This window comes from Sceloporus occidentalis, unplaced genomic scaffold (genome assembly GCF_023333645.1).
Source record: "Sceloporus occidentalis isolate IW3139 unplaced genomic scaffold, rSceOcc1.0.p SCAF_4, whole genome shotgun sequence".
NCBI lineage: Eukaryota > Metazoa > Chordata > Lepidosauria > Squamata > Phrynosomatidae > Sceloporus > Sceloporus occidentalis.
This window is the reverse complement of record NW_028316984.1, coordinates 169,140,756-169,157,830: the sequence shown is the minus strand read 5'-3', so window position 1 is coordinate 169,157,830 and position 17,075 is coordinate 169,140,756. Positions and strand designations below refer to the sequence as shown.

At 37.1% G+C, this 17,075-nt stretch overlaps 1 protein-coding gene across 5 annotated transcripts in view; it reads left to right on the top strand.

The window, feature by feature from the left end:
• The window catches only part of CEP128 (centrosomal protein 128), a 282,591-nt gene that overhangs the window by 61,932 nt on the left and 203,584 nt on the right, over positions 1 to 17,075 (top strand). For all 5 annotated transcript variants that reach the window (XM_089522329.1, XM_089522332.1, XM_089522331.1 and 2 more), the window contains 4 exons: positions 4,734 to 4,820; positions 6,481 to 6,555; positions 8,214 to 8,343; positions 11,135 to 11,295. In XM_089522329.1, the coding sequence (XP_089378455.1) occupies positions 4,734 to 4,820; positions 6,481 to 6,555; positions 8,214 to 8,343; positions 11,135 to 11,295 (453 nt within the window). The remainder of the gene's footprint in view (positions 1 to 4,733; positions 4,821 to 6,480; positions 6,556 to 8,213; positions 8,344 to 11,134; positions 11,296 to 17,075) is intronic.

The window sequence follows — 17,075 nt, the reverse complement described above, 5'->3', positions numbered from 1 at the left end:
GTAAGCCAGAGGACTTTTTCTTCAGCTGCCCCTAGACTGTGAATTGAGAGATTCAACAGCTGAATTCAAAAGAGCATTAAAGACCAGTCTCTTCCAGCAGGCTTCTTCAAATGATTTTTAAATTGTGAGTTTTAAATTATGAATTTTAAATTTATTTATTTATTTATTTAATGTTTATCCTGCCTTTCTCCCAAAGTGGGACCCAAGGTGGCTAACATATATAAAACACAACAATTAAAATTGTACAATTAACTTAATAAAAATATGGATTGTTTTAATATGTGTACTATTTATTGTCCTTTTATTTGATGTGTGTTTTAACTAATGTCTTTTTAACTGATGTTTGTTTGTTAATTGTTGTTGTTCCATTTGTTTCTGTTAGTTCTGATCTCTTTGAATTTTATGATAGATAGCTCCAAGAAATGTTGGTTCTTAAGGTCCACTCACTTTAGTGCTTCCTACATATCTTCCTACACATCTAGGGATGCAGTGGCTTAATGGTTAAGTTGCCAAGTCTGACGATCAGAAGATCAGAAGGTTGGCAGTTTGAGGCCTAAGTGCTGCATGATGGGGTGAGATCCCATCACTAGTCCGAGCTTCTGCCAACCTAGCAGTCCAAAAGCATGTAAATGCAAGTAGATAGATAAGTACCACTTCTCAGTGGGAAGGTAACAGCTTTCGGTGCAGTTATGCTGGCCACATGACCTCCAGAGTAGTCCTCGGACAATGCTGACTCTTCAGCTTAGAAACGGAGATAAGCACTGCCCCCTACAGTTGGTTATGACTAGACATTCATGTCAAGGGACTACCTTTACATATCTTATGCCTTAACTTTATTAAATCTTGTATAATGTTTTAGAAATTAGAAAAAGGAATTCCTTTCTTAGCTCTGTTCTTTTGCACTATCAAAAATGAAAACATATATAGCTATACTATAATGAAACCACAGAGAATTGTGCAAAAGCTCCAGGCACTGCAGTTTCTTGGGTCAGGGTTTCTGTCATAGATTGGCTTTGTTTACAGAAAATCCAAAATCACTTAGATTCTTTACTGTGCAGCAAGACCCTGCCTCTTGTTGAATGCTGTGGCATTTGATTCTTACATAATGTGAAATAGTGGTTAGCCTACTATTAGTTATTTTAGTAATGTTGAGATTATTTGATTAACAAGCACTGATGTTGCAAATGGTCACTCTGCTTACTGTGCATACAATTAAATTTCAGTTCAGTGATCATAGACTGTAATTCTAGCATTATACAACACTTGACTCCTCTCTTTATTGCTGGCTTTACTTCATCCATGGGTATTTATATACCTGTCAGCAGGGGATGGCTTCTTCTGATGAAGTAGATTCTAGTTCATAAAAACATATACCATAAAAAAAGCTTTACGGTGTCTGTTGGTTTTTTCATTCGACTTTGTGCTTGGCTTATGGTCACTTGGTGCAGGGTTCTCAGTAGTTGTTCTACTGAACTTAGAGGATTAAAAATTCTCCACGATAAATACAGAGCAGGGGAGTGTCTCACTTGTAGCTTCCATAGTGAGGGGGGTTTACAGTTCTTTCCTAGGCCCCAGAAGACAAGGAACTCTGGTTTTCCATTGACCTTTCCATTGAATTGTGGCCATTGTCCTGTGAAAATAAGGTGTAAGAGAAGGATTCACCTTATTTCAACACTGAAGTCGGCTTCCAAAGGTCTTCTGTGTTGTAATGGTGCTTTAAAACAAGGTGGGTGCTTTCCACATGCTTTGTTTTTTCAGTAATAATTGTGTCTTTCTTAGCTGCTGGCAAGCAGCAACAGCAGCAACAAGACGTGAACAAATCCAGCATGGAGGAGTAGTGAGAACCACAAAATTGAACAGGGGATACAACAACAGTAGAGAGCCATCGGGTATTGTAGTTTGAGTATTGGACTAGGATGCCAAAAGAGCAGGGTTAAAAGTTTCCACTTGGCCATAGAAACTAACTGGGTGACTTTGGTCAAGTCACACTCTCTCAGCTTCAGGTAAAAGCAATTGCAAACCCCCTATGAACAGATCTGGCCAAGAAAACCCCACAATAAGGATCGTCTTAGAGTCACCATGGCCTCATACAGACAGGCCAAAATAAAGCTGCTTCGGGTCACTTTGGAGGTATGCTGTTTAAATGATGCATGCATTCTAAGAGTCCAGAAGCTGCACCAAAGCTGTGTTCCAGTCCTAAGGAAGCAGCTTTATTTTGGCCTGTCTGTATGGGGCCTATAAGTCAGAAATAACTTGAAGGCAGACAAAAACAAATAAAGCAACAGTGCCAAGCTCTGAGGAGTGAAAGCATGCAGCCATACAGTATTTTCTTTCTTCCCTAAGTACCTGAACAACCCTCATCCTCAAAAGACTCCAAAGCATGTACACATCAGTAATTTAATTCCTGTATAATATAACTCACACCTCTTTTGAACTGATCTAAACAGCAAGGAAAGACAACTAAGCTCTGAGTAATTTATTGGCTACAGCTTGAATGCTAATTACGAAATATTGAAAAACCTTAATGCAGCCGCTACTTGATTGAATTGTGTAGAAAAAATGTGGTATACTATGAACACGTTGAAGCTGTCAGCAATTTTGAAGGTGTGAGATGTTTAGAACTATGCATTACTGGCACATAAAAGGTATTCAGACTTGTGATATTTTGTAGTAGTAGGTTTCCTAGAAAAATGTATACTGTTGAAAACCTTGCCAGTTTGATAATGATAATGATAAAAGTGTAAACGGCACCTTTTGCCACTGTTCTATATGGCTTTTAAAAAGTAATTACATATAACACAATGGCAAAACTCGTACCTATTTTATATTTAGCCATGGGATTTAGAAGCCAAAAAGCACTAAATAATTGTTTGCTTTAATAGTGTTTATAAAATCAATATTAAAGTGATACTGTATACAAAAGCTAAAGGAAATTATAAAAAAACAATTAGGCTGTTCTGAGGGCGGAGGTGGTGATAGCATTAAAAAGTGCATATTGTATAAGAGGATTTTGGGATTTAGTTCCAAAGTTTGTAAGTAAATGAATATATCATATTATATCTAAGGTATCATGTGAAACGTAGAAACTGACAACTGTATGGCAATATTTGGAATAGAGGAAATAAAATTTATTTAAAAAAAATAATAATCCTATGCTTACTTTTGTTTTATCAAGTGTATTCACACAATTTAATAATCCAGATGCATTGCATTGACTTCTAGGGGCATTTTCTGAACTCATGGGAATTTCACTGTAATTCAGGGGATATAAATATTCCTTTTTCTTCTCTTTTTTCCCTTTCTTTTCTTTTTGTTTTAATATGTGGATGTAGTTTCACTAATGTTATTATTGTGAGTTAATAGTGTGTTTATTCGTTAATAAAAATATATTTAAAATGTTCCATATTCACAAAAATGTTTTTGAGAGTCAAATCATAGGTGTTCCACAATGCTCAAACACTCAGAGCCAGAAAACATGTTCACACTTGTGCTGAGCCGATGATACTTTCCTACAAAACATATAATAAACATACTGTATGTACTCATGTATGAGTCTAGAAATTTTAGTAAAAAAAAATGACCCAAAAACTTGAGCTGATTTATCCACAGGTCAATGTAAGTACTGTACTTTAACTCTTACCAAGAAAAGGAACTATTCCCTGGTGAAAGGCAAGAATGTAATTTGCCCTAGCAGCACTGCCCTCCCTTCTCTCTCATCCATGCAGCTTTTAATGTCAGCACAAACAGTTATGCCTGCTGTAAGTTAGTAAGTTTTTTGGCATTATTTTCCTTTCCTTCATCCTTTAGATCCTTTGTTCCATGGCCCTACGCTTTTCATATCATATCAAAATCCCTAATTTTGGCCTCCAGACATGTCCTCGACCTATACACGAGGCCAACTTATGGTTGAGTATAAACTGTAACCTCTGTGCCCTGAAATACTGCCACTGTTATTTCCAACTGAAAACAAAATGAATCAAATGACAACAGCATGCCATCTGCAAAAACCTGAGAAACTACATCAACAATGTAGGAAACTAACTTTTGTTCCTTATCTGCAGGAATTCCTAAAATTAATAGAATAGAATATTGGGGTAATTTTTTACACCAATAACGAATTAGTCTCTGCTAAGGAAAATGCCATCCAGCACTTTCTTTATGCTAGCCCCTTTGAAGATAAATAGAACATATTATTTGAATACTGCATTGGGCCTTGCAAGTAATTTTCCCACATAAGGTAAAACACCTGCTTGCTGTTTTTTTTTTAAATAGTCTATCGTACTGCAGAAGTAATGGAGTTGAGGTTGTGTATGAAATGAGCTCTTAATTTTATTCCTGTTCAGTGTTCCCTTGAGTTACCTGAGAAACAAGCAAGGAATTTGATTATTTATTTGTTTCTTTTTGGAAATGTCCCACCAGTTACCTTTCATTTAGCTTATTAAACTGGAGTTTGCAGATATGCCTCCACCACAGTCTCACTCAGTTGAGCTCATAGCCATATGGACATGGGATGTCCTGTATGCAGCAGCGCCACCAGCCTTCTGAATATTGGAGGGTCACATTATTGATGCTTCCAATTGTATCTCCCCCCGCCTCCATCGGCCCACCATCCCATACAAAAATTAGCCCAGGAGGATATCTCATTATAAAACTGAATGGCAGATTTGTTGGCATAGTTATAAACCAAGGGTTTCATTTTAAAAATAAAAACACATTTTTTCTTTGTCTTCAAGGCTTTAAAGCAACAAGATGCTAAATCTAATGAAGCAGAAGTGGCCTTAAAAAGTAAAATCTTTAAAATGGAAGGTGAAAAAAGCAAAGTAAGTTTGCAATTTTTAAAAATTTTGTGCTATTTATGGTAAGTTGTGTTCTTTTCTTTTCTTCACTGATGCAGTCTCTCTTGGAAAATGATGAGGATAAAAGGGGCAGAGGTAGTGTGTTCATTCCTCACTCATTCTCATGCAATTCTATTTCTGTGAAGAATTTGAACGCTTGAATAAAGTTTCACATGTGGGGGTGTGATGCAGTGCTTTGCACATTGGACTGGTACTCTGGCCACTAGTACTCTTTGCCACAACCTCCATGAATTTATCCAGTCCTACTGCATCTTGTGTCATTGAATTCCACAGTTTAATTGTGCATGTGTGAAGAAATATTTTTAAAGATATTCTGAATCTCCAACCATTTAGTTTCAATGGATGACTGTGGGTACTGGTATCAAGAGAGAAGGAAAATGTCTCCCTATCAATGTTCTCTACGTCAGGAGTTCCCAACCTTTATGGGTCATGGAGCTCTTTTAAGAATCATTTTCTATGGCAGAGTCTTACAAGTTAATGGTGTTTAGGAGTAGTGTTATGGGGGGGGGGGGGTTAGGGTTAGGTGAAAGTGCACATGGAGCCTTAAGGGCTCCTCAGAGCACATGTTGGGAACCTCTGCTCTTCATCATGCATAATTTTATAAACCTCTATAATTACTCTTTACATGCCTTTGGTCCAAGCTAAACAGTCCTGAAGTACAAATTGTGGTTCCTCAACCTGATGTCCCTCACAAGATTGCAATGAGTTTAAATAACTTCCTTCTCTAGATAAGGTGTGGGAAACATAAGAAGAAGGAGAAATCTGGATCAAGGAAAAAAAAGGGAAGAAATCAAAGTATATAGTATTGTTGAAATGTCTATGAAAGATAAACTAGCCAAGGCACAGAATAGGCTTGTTTTCCTAATTTATATTCTAATCCTAACTATCATAAGCAATACAGAAAATGGGGGTTTCACATAAACTGAATGTGGGTGGGGTTGATTTTCACAGAGGGCCTAAGAGATGCTAATTCTATAGCAAGTGGTCAGATGAAGCAGATTCCATTGCAGACCAGACACCAAGGAGGCTTCCTTAGGATTGGATCTAGACTAAGGAAGATTTACATTTTGTTGTTTGTTAATAGTTGCAATATTAGGGCACTCAGCATCTTAAATTGTATCTGAAAGCAAAAAGTGACTAGATCAGATTCTGAAATGATAGTTTTTTTGTTTTAGTTCTGATTCGAAGAACAGTGGACATTGCAAGGACTTAAAGTGAGTTCTGTATTACTTACAGACATGCTGAGCCATCTTGCATTTTAACTTGAGAGTTGTGGATGTTTTTTCTTTATGTATCTTAAAATATCAGTTTACCTACCATCCCATGGGATCTGTGGCTCTTGAGATGAAAAGCAGCCTTAAAACTGTACCTTTAACCACTTTAAAAATGAATTTACTTAGTTAAAGAGGGAGATATAATAGCAACTGAATTATGTAATCTAATTTTTAGGGGGGAAACATAAAATCAAGAATCTGTAAACAGATCATTTTTGGTGAGTTCAGCATAATACTAGACAAGAAATGAGTATTCAGAGTATTTCTGGGTTTATTAAGTATTTATCTTTTAAAATCATAACATTATTTGCAATGGAATGATTTTTGTCACCTTTTAAAATCCATACCAGCTTGAACAGGATTTGGAGCGTTCCCGGAGGAAACTGGATCAGTCGGAAAACAGCCGAGAAGTTCTTCTCCACCAGGTAGCTGCTTTCCTTTATGGAATAGTTATCTCCTTTCACAGTAGGCAACACTCAGGACTCTTAGAAGTTGTTAACAAATAGCTCAATAGATAGTATGGAGGATGTATGATAAAGCATTCACAATAGTACATACCAAACTTGATTACAGGAGAACATTTCATATAAGATCGTGATAACAAAATAAGCTCGAGAAATGTAACCAAAGCTGGTTATCTTCATTTCTCTCATAGCATGACTCCCCCACCAATCAAAGATTTTGACTAAAGGCTTTGAAAATAAAGTTATTGTTATGTACTTTCTAGTATAATGTAGTTTGAGATGAGAAAATGGCTTGGGTCACCCAGAGAACCTCATGGATGTATGGAAGAGGGAGCAAGCACTTTGAAGCAATGCAAAAAAGCAGGAAGGAGTACCAGTGATACAAGATACAAATGTACAGAGCCTGGAAAAACCACAACTCCCAGAAACAATAGCCATGTTGGCTAGGAGATTCTGGGATAAAAAAGAAGCTTCCCTGTGCTCAGAAAATGATCATTTGTATCTCTAAGGTCCTTTTTTACACAGCCTTTTGTTATGGTTCAAAAGTGCCTACTGTTTATTTTAGCGATTCCTCTGCATTGGTATCTGAATCTGCTATAATTGATGCTCTTCAAACAAGCTGTGTTTACACAGCCGTGGGCTGACTCATGACAAATGAGGGCTTTCCATAGACTTTGATGGTGTGGTTTTCTCGCTCTTTTTCTCCCAACCTTGTTTGCAGAGCTTGATCGTCTGCCATTTTAAATGATTATCTGATTTAATGTACCTTCTCATTTTGGTTGAAATTAAAATCTCAGATACCCTTTGTGCATACATATATACCTATGTATAAACTAAGGTCACTTACAGATTGTATTTATGGTTTAAACTGCCTTGCCTTCTCTGTGTTAAAATTCCTTATATTGTGATATTACAAATCTTTTGGCTTTCTGTCATGCACATTTTGATGTATTTTGAAAAAGCAGGAAAAGGTCCTGCCTTAAAAGTAAGTAAATTGAATGACTGGAGAATTTCTTCCTTATCCTGGAACTGCTTTGTTATGCTTTGCTTTGCACAACCAAATTATAATTTAGGAAAGTGAATTGCCTTGCAGTGCCTAACCTCTTTTCTGGCATCTAGAAATATATTTTTCCCCCAGAAGCAAATCCAATCCAACAAACTAGATTCTCATTCAACATCTTGTGCGTTTGCCTGTGTGCATATATTGCTGTTTATTCTGTGATTACACCCCTCTAACCCCCCAGTTTGCATAGCAAACAGCAACTGGATGGGGATTATTTAATAGGAAAATCTCCTGGTAACTACATTTCAGTAGCTACAAATAAAATTGAGAGATCCAGTCAAAGATTTTTGGTATAACATGCAGGTTGGGTTTGAACACAGAAAAGAACACAAAAACACCGCCTGTGTCTGAGGCATCCATTTAAACAGGGAGCATAAATTTTGTTTATTGTTGTGTACAGTCTATAGATAACTGATTATGGCCACATTTTGCTTCTGGCTTAAGATATTTTAATTGATAATGATCATGAAGATAGTCACTCCACATGTGACTAAAGCCATTTTCTAGATGTTTAAAAGTTGGTGCTTGTCTGTGTATGTGTATATGTGTGTGTTAGATTGAGGATCTCCGTTCCCAACTCCTTAGAGCAGAAGAGGAACGTCTGAATCTTCAGCATCAAATTTCTCAGGTTGCCATACATCAGAACCATCCGGATGAACAGGAAAATGACAGGAGGAAGCGAAGAGGTAGATGTTTCCTCACTTAATCCTCTATCCGTTATTGTACCATATTGTGACAGTGTCATGACAAGAATTCAGTGTTTATAATTATAAATTGTATTTCCAAAACCCTCAGAAGTAGGGTGGAAAGAGCAAGTTCACAACTGTTTGTCAAACCAATTAACAATAATGTCACATACTAAACATTATTATTATTATTATTATTATTATTATTATTATTATTATTACCTTATTTATATCCCACTCTTTCCCTAGAACTAGGACCCAGAGCGGCTCACAACATTAAAAGAACAATACAATTAAAAACATGTGCTGCCCACAACTTCAGTGTATTTAATTCTTTACATGACAGAAATTTATAAGGATTCACAGAGGGGTTTCTGTTAAAAGATGAACTAGAGAGGGTAAAATCAGTTGTGTTAATTAAACCATAATTTAACAAGTACTGTAGAAAATGTATTGTGTAAGGTTTTATTTTTGTTTTTGTTTTGTTTTTTGGTTTCACACACAGTCCCCTAAAAATGGCCTAAACTTGTTCTACTTGGAATAATTCTTAAAATAAATCTGGTTTCTATTAATATCGTCAAACTTACAGTATGGAAATGTGTACATGGATTTATGGCAATATCTTTAGTTTATTTTTTGTTACAAAGATATGAGTCTATTTTCCCTCATCCGGCCCATTACCGACTTAAGACAGGCATTCAGAGGAGAGATACCACCCTTGGTCACTGCTTCAGTCAGAGACATAGAGAAATAAATTTGAGTGTCATCAGCATACTGATAACATCGTGCCCCATGTCTCCGGATGACCTCTCCCAGTGGCTTCATGTAAATGTTGAAGAGCATGGGGGACAGAATGGCGCCTTGAAGGTCACCAGATGTCAGCTCTTTTTTATGAGAGCAACTATCTCCCAGCATCACCATCTGGAATCTACCCGAGAGGTAGTATCGGAACCACTGGAGTACAGTGCCTCTGATATCTAACCCCCTCAGGCATTCCAGAAGGATACCATGGTCGATAGTATCGGATGCCGCAGAGATGTTTAAGAGCACCAGCAGGGCCACACTTCCCCCATCGATGCGATGACCTCCGTCTGAACTTTATAACATATAGAGCAATATGAAGTCGAAGGCTTTCGTGGCTGGCATCAATAGTTTTTTGTGGGTTTTTCGGGATATGTGGCCATGTTCTAGAAGTTTCTTCCTGACATTTCATCAGCATCTGTGGCTGGCATCTTCAGAGAATGTTTGCCTGGAAAGGACTTGGATATATATATTGTGTGACCTGGATTTGCATGTATATTGTTTTATTGCTAATGGCAGGCCTCAGGGTGGGAGGATCTGCAAAAGAGGATTAATGTGTGCTTGATAGTGCTCATTGTCTGCTGGGAGATTTCGCATTTGCATTTGTTGAGTCTTTATATTGCTATCTTTCAGGACTGGTAGCCAAACCTTGTTTAAGGGTTTCCTCTTTTCTGTTGAAATTGTCCAGGTGTTTGTGGATTTCAATGGCTTCCCTGTGCATCCGGACATGGTAGTGGTTGGCATGGTCCAGAATTTTAGTGTTTTCAAACAGAACATGCCACAAACTAGGTTCCAAACCCATTGTTTCCCTTAATAATATCAAAATATATTAATTCTGGATCTAGTTGTACCTGAAATTCAGCATCTGTTTGTGGGTGACAAACTTTGCAAGGTCATTTTTCAGAATAGTCTCCAATCTGCTGTCACCAAGAAATACACATAATTCCATTGTTTCCCTCCTGTTTCTTACCTCCCATTAAGTGGTAGTGTTTTCCTGATAATTGTAGTTCTTTCTCCAGTCACTACTGAGTCTTTCCCTTCTGTAAGACATTTCCCAGCTTGGATGTGGGTAGATAGGAAGGGTAAAACTTTTTGACTCACCTCCTCTGTAGCTAAAGATGGCATATTGGTAAAGGCAACTCTCCCATATCTGGTTCCTCCAGTCAGGAACCAGGATGGGGACTGTGTGGCCTTCCAGGTGCTGTGAGAGTTGCAACTCTCTTGATCACTCACCATTGTCTATACTGGTTAGGACTAATGGGAGTTGCAGTCCAAACACTTCTTCGTACCCCTGTTCTATTGGATGACATTCCAAAGAGAGTTGGAGGGACTTAATTTTGTATCTATACTGTATATTGTGTTCAGTGTCTTTAAACCACTTAAAGATCTTATTACTGTATATTAAGCAATATACTGTATATACTCATGTATAAGTCTAGAAATTTTAGTCAAAAAATTGACCTCCAAAACCTAGGTCGACTTATCTATGGGTCAATGTAAATACTATACTTTTACTAAAAAGGGAACCATCCCCTGGTGAAAGGCAAGAATGCAATCTGTCCTGGAAACACTGACCTCCCTCTATTCTCTCTTCTATCCAGCCTTTAGTGTGAGCCAAAACAGTTATGCCTGCCATAATTTTGTAGGTTCTTTGTTCTTTGGCATTGTTTTCCTTTGCTTCATCATTTAGATCCTTTGTTGCATGTCCCTATGTTTTACCCTCGACTTATCCAAGAGTCATAACAAAATCCATAATTTTGCCCCCAAAACCTGCCCTTAACTTATACATGAGGTTGACTTATAGTTGAGTATATACGGTACAAGAATAATACGTACACATGTATAGGTAAAGTTAATTAAATACTTAAACAAATTCAGTTGTCTTTATATCAATCAACTTTATCAGCTTTTCCCTCGAACTCTGTTTATATGGGTCTACATTGTTTGCTTCATGTAATTTTTCATAGTCCAATTATCTTATGTATTCCAGAGGCTGAAAGGTCTGACCCAGAGAAAAAAGTACTGGAGAAAGAAATCTGGGAACTGAGAGCAAAGCTAAATCATAGTGCTGTGATGTCAGAAATAGAAGAGTTAAAGCGATGCATGGAGCGCAAGGACAAAGAGAGAGCACAGCTTGGAATGCAAATGGAGGTACAGTTGGCCCTTCTTATACATGGATTTTTTATACACGGATTTAAGCATACACGGTTTGAAAATGTACCAAAAAAGTATAAATTTACCTTGATTTTCCATTTTTTATAAGGGACACCATTTTGCTATGTCATTATATGTAATGGGACTTGAGCATACACGGATTTTGTTATACACGGGAGATCTTGGAACCAAACCCCAGTGTATAACAAGGGTCCACTGTAAATGTCTTTTAAAATGAAAATGTTAGGTCTCTAGTTATTGAATGGGTTTTGTTGTGAAAAAGTGTGCTAGACTAAAGCCTGGACTTACAAGCAGGAAATCAGATGGTAGGCCTGGCTTGCATCAGATCAGATTGAAAATGAGAGCTCACATGACAGAATGTTAGGAAGAAAGGTAGGCTTAGTTCTTCCTGATATCTAGTTTTTTATGTGCTGGGGATTGTGTATAGGGCTGTGCTGAGCTGCGCTGGTGTCTAGGAATAGTTAGTATTACAAGTGGTAAAATTTAGTTGTGAGCTTGCCACTTAATCAGCTTTATGCAAGATTTGGGCTGATGTTCCCCTTTTATAAAGAATTAGTGGTTGGCCATATCCCCTTGTACAAGGGAATACAAATCTTCATGTGTAGAAGTCTCAGTGTTGTGTGAAGTCGAAGGCTTTCATGGCTGGCATCCATAGTTTTTTGTGGGGTTTTCGGGCTTTGTGGACATATTCTAGGAATAAACTCTTCTAGAAAATGGTCACATAGCCCGAAAAACCCACAAAAAACTATCACGGTCTTGTGCTGGTATAAATTCAACCTTCACATGCTGGATGGAGAGCAGAAGGAAAAATCTCTCTTCTTCTGCCACCTTTCTTGCAACAATTGGTTCATGATAGAGTTTGACTTTTGTATCAGCAGAAGGCTGAGCCCCTTATACATACTTCTGCAGTTGTTTCAGTTTGTAGTCAACCTAGCAGTCCCCAATAATGCCATATAAGAATGATTCTGTCTGTGAAAAGAACAGATGAATTGCAGTAGCCAATAGATTTAGCTTCTCTCTTGATGTCTATGGAGACAGCCTGAATTTACCAAGCTATTAATCACGTGGACATCATTCTCCCATTGTGTAGTAGGTATAAAATTGTTGATGTTCAGTGAGATTTTGTTGGTCAGAATCATCTGAATGCACTGTAGCCAAAATGCATGGTCTAATTGTTTATTGTTGGGTAACAGGTTTTAAATTAAATCATAAATTAATGCTTTATTGGGCTTCTTATTTAGATCCAATTGTAAAGTAGAACTTGCCACTGGGTGAGAGTGGTGGGAACTTTTATCCTTAAAAATATTTTTTCTGTCATGATTTGTTCTAAGTCTCTCGTGTGTCAACTTAATGTATACACTAGTTTTTGAACAGATGCATTTTTTGTTTTTCAAGAACTGGAAACCAGTGGTTTAAATCTCTAAGCACTCACTTCCAAAAATCAATTTTGTCACACTTACATGTACTCCTGAAGGTATTGATTCTGATACTTTATTAAAGATGGAGTGACCCAAAAAAACATAAGACATTTTGTGTTCATTGATACTGTGATACATTCTATGTGGTAAGACTATGAACTTCTTAAGATACTCACAGGTATGGATCTTCCTATAAAGTTAAGATTTTTTCTATTGGGATTTTACAGATAATCTTGAGTTCACTGTTACATTTTGAAGGTTAGAACTCCAGTTAATCAAGTTTGAATAGTATAAATGGGCAGTCATGAGAGCAGCACTGTTTAATTTCACATAATTGTGCATCTAAAAGTAATGTTTAATTTCCTTCATAGCTATGTAATCAGGATTGCATTGGAAGCTGTCAACTTGTTCAGAGGAGTTTTAAGAACAGAGTTTAGCAATAACTTTGCAAGTACAATTCTAATACTAATTCTAATTCTAATACAATTCTAATTCTAATTTCTGTGAAATAAAAGGCAGAATAACTAAATAAAAAAGTCAAACTGTAAAACTGGTTGATCAGTCTTTAATTTTTTTACAATCTAGTATTCATAGCCTTCTTCTTTCCCATAAAAGAAATAAAATTGAGTATAATAAAATATTAATATTTCCCCCCAAAAGATTTCAAGATTGAACAACTTGCGAGAATGATTACCTGCTGAAGTGTTGAAATTACTAATTGCATTTTCTAGTTCACCATAGTTTCCTGTGAATATAATAAGAATACTAAATAAAATAATAAATGCAAAGGAAAACAATGTTGCTTTGTAAGAGCAGATTATTTTTTTAATGCTGTTGAGATGCTGAACATTTTCCAGTAATTCTATGTGTTCTGTTTGAAAAGTATTGATACAAGGTGGCTGAGAGAGACTGCTTTTGTAAACTTTAAATGAAAGAGCTTAGAGGTCTTTCTCACAAGAACAAATGTGTATCATAATACACATTTTGCTTCCTGCCACTACCCTCCAAAGGAGGTAGCAGCAGCAGCTGCAGGAGGCAAAAAGGAAATGGATTATTTCCCTCTTGATGCGACATTAAGCTGCAAAAGGCTGTGAACTTGAAAACTACAGTAGTAAAACAGCATTTCATCAAATCTGTTCTTTATAGTGTCACTTCCATCTGGAAATCTGATATGGCTGTATGCTTCTCCCAGATGGAGTTGGACAAGGTTGTTTCAGAAAACAGCAGAACCTGTTTCTGATTATTCTCTCTCCCCCCCCCCCCCCCGGGTTATCAAAGTGCCATTATTCAGGCTCTTTGAATTTAAGATTGGGATTCTCATTATTCTGAGGACTGTATCTCATGAAAAGTTTCACCTACCTCCACCTCACAAGTAACTGTGGCCCAATGTCTGCTGGGCTGAGAATGGATACCGCCAGAGTTTATAGGGATTTGGGTAACTGGAAATGTTAAGGGAATACCTTGTCATTTGTGTGTTCAGATGCTGTTACTGTAAAGATAGCTTAATATGGTCAGTTCTCTTTTGGAAATTACTGTGTGGTTGTACTCATAGGCAGTCACATTGCACTCACATTTCTCTGTATGAACTGTGTATGCATGGGTGGGTATGACCCAGTTTATATACAAACAACAACAAATAGACGCTATCCAAGACATTAGCCAGGAACCAGTGAGGTTGTTTGGCTAATGGAATTATTTATTAACTACTTTATTTTGTGGAACTGGTATCCGCAAAAATGAGAGTTCTTTAATCTAGAACATATCAGAATAAGTGTGTAATTCCCCCCCCCCCATGCACTTCTCCTCATGCACCCTTAAAAGTTGTTCTATATTGCTGGGAATCTTCCAGGATCAGGTTTTTCGATGCCTTTAGAGGGCTCAGGTGGGAGAGAGGAGAGGAAATTCTGTAAATTCTTTTATGCTATAGATGAAATAGAAATAGACTTTTAAGACTTGTATGATTCTTTTAAACCTGACATTTTCTTTATATAATCCTACATATGAATACACACAATCACTTGCAATGTGAATATAAATATTTATTACTTTAAAATGCCTGTAGCCATTGGAACAAATGTAGGTGCTTCTTATGTTCAGAATAGTTGACAACATGGCTTTATATTATTATTTACTTTGTAAAAACAGTCATAGTTATAGAACTGCCTTGAAGCCCTCTCCCCCCTTTCCACAAATGATCAGCTGGAAAAATAACTGGTTTGTGGAAAAATGCATAGTTCATGAAGCACTGAGATTTATTTAAGCCAAGGAAAACTTGTGATTGCTTGCATGGCTGAGATTCCAACTTAAAACAAAGGATGTCTTCTTGTACTGTGATGTTCCATTATATAATGAATGGCCCAATTATTTTATTTTATATATATATATATATATATATATATATATATATATATATATATGAGGTAAGACAGAAGTACTTCATTGACTGTAAGACTTGAAATAGTTTCACAGGGATTAAGAATGATTAGAGGTTTCTCAAAATACTTCTCTGAAAGCCAAGTGTATGGGTTCCTCATTCCTTCCCTTCACTTGCTTAGATAGAGCTGAACTGCATTTCTCAAATTCTTTTAAGTCTGGAAGTTATAAAGCACATATTCAAATATGTGTGCAGAGCAAAACCATCAAATAGAATTTCCCGAAGATCAACACTCCTTTTCAACCACTGGTAATGTTGCAGGATTCCTTTTTACCCTGTTCATATTATACATTCTGTTCAGATTCTAAATTGTTTGGCTAGATGGTTGATTAAATGGTTGGTGTTATCAATTTGATCAGCATGAGTTACTCATTCTGAAATAATTGAACTCAGTCTGCCTCATTTCATAACAGGGATTAAAGAGCTATAGAGAATATGGCATTGTGGATAGAGGATTTGAGTAGGACTGAGGAGACAGGTATTAAAATCTTTGTTCAACTATGAGCATGCTAGTACAATCCAAAGTTATAGCCATATTAGTCTGGTAAATCAGTATGCTTAGGTGCTGTAGACTCAGGCCTGTGACCTCTATTATTGAGTCAAACCATCATAATCATCACCATCATCATCATCATCATCATCATCATCATCATCATCATCATCATCCCCACCTTTCTCCCAATATAGGGACTGAAGGCGGTGAACTATAAAAAAATACAATATTAAAATATATAAAAATAAAATTTAAAAACCAATTAAACAATTTTAAAAACCATCTGACATGTGGTCTTCCTCTTTTTCTACTACCTTCCACCTTTCCTAGCATCATTGTCTGTTCTAATGAGCCTTGTCTTCTCATGATGTGGCCGAAGTACAACAGACTCAATTTACTGGACTTGGTTTCCAGGAAGGGTTGAGATGTCAGCTGTTCCAGGACCGTTTGTTTGTCTTTTTGGCTGTCCATGGTATTCTCAGCACTCTTCTCCAGCACCACATCTCAAATTAGTTGATTTTCTTCCTATCCCCTTTCTTCACTATCCAGCTCTCACATCTGTACATGATGATGAGGAATACAATAGCTTGGATAATTCTAACTTTAGTGCTCAGTTATACAGTTCGTCCTTTGTATCTGTGAGTTCTGTTTCAGACCCCCCCCCCCCCCCCGGATGCCAAAAACTGCAGGGCCTCAAGTCTTGTTGGTTTTAATTATGGTGTGACTGTGTGCATGTGCCACCATTGGCAGGAATGAGGCAGGGCCATCTGCGGATCCTGAAATCCCTAGATGGCAAGCCCACAGCTGAGGCGGGTGGACTGTATATCTACATGTTAGGATCTTACCTAGTTCTTTCATAGCTGTCCTTTCCATTCCTAGTCTTCTTCTGATTTCTTGACTGAAGTTTCTGTTTTGATCAATGTTTGATCCAAGGTATGGGGTATCTTTTAACTATTTTGATTTCTTCATTATCTAGGCTGAATTTATGTAGATCCTCCGTGGTTATTATTTTTTGTTTTTTGTTTTAGTGTTCAGCAATAAGGTTACTTTGCCCTTCTTCTTTAATTCTCCTTAGTGATTGTTACAAGTTTATGATGTTTTCTGCTATTATTATGGTGTCATGTGCACATCATGTTCCTTCCTCCTATCTTTATTCCTCCTCCTTCTGAGTCTAAACCTTCTCTTCATATGATAGTTTTTGCATACAAGTTGAACAAATAGTGTGATAAGATGCAGCCTTGCCTGATACCTTTGCCAATTGAAAACCATTCTATTTCTCAATATTCTGTTCTAACAGTAGCCTATTGCCCTAAGTACAGATTTCTCTTCAGGATGTCAAATGTAGATCCATTTGAATCTGGCTTCAGGCCTAGCTATCGGACAGAGACAGCTTTGGTTGCCTTGGTGGATG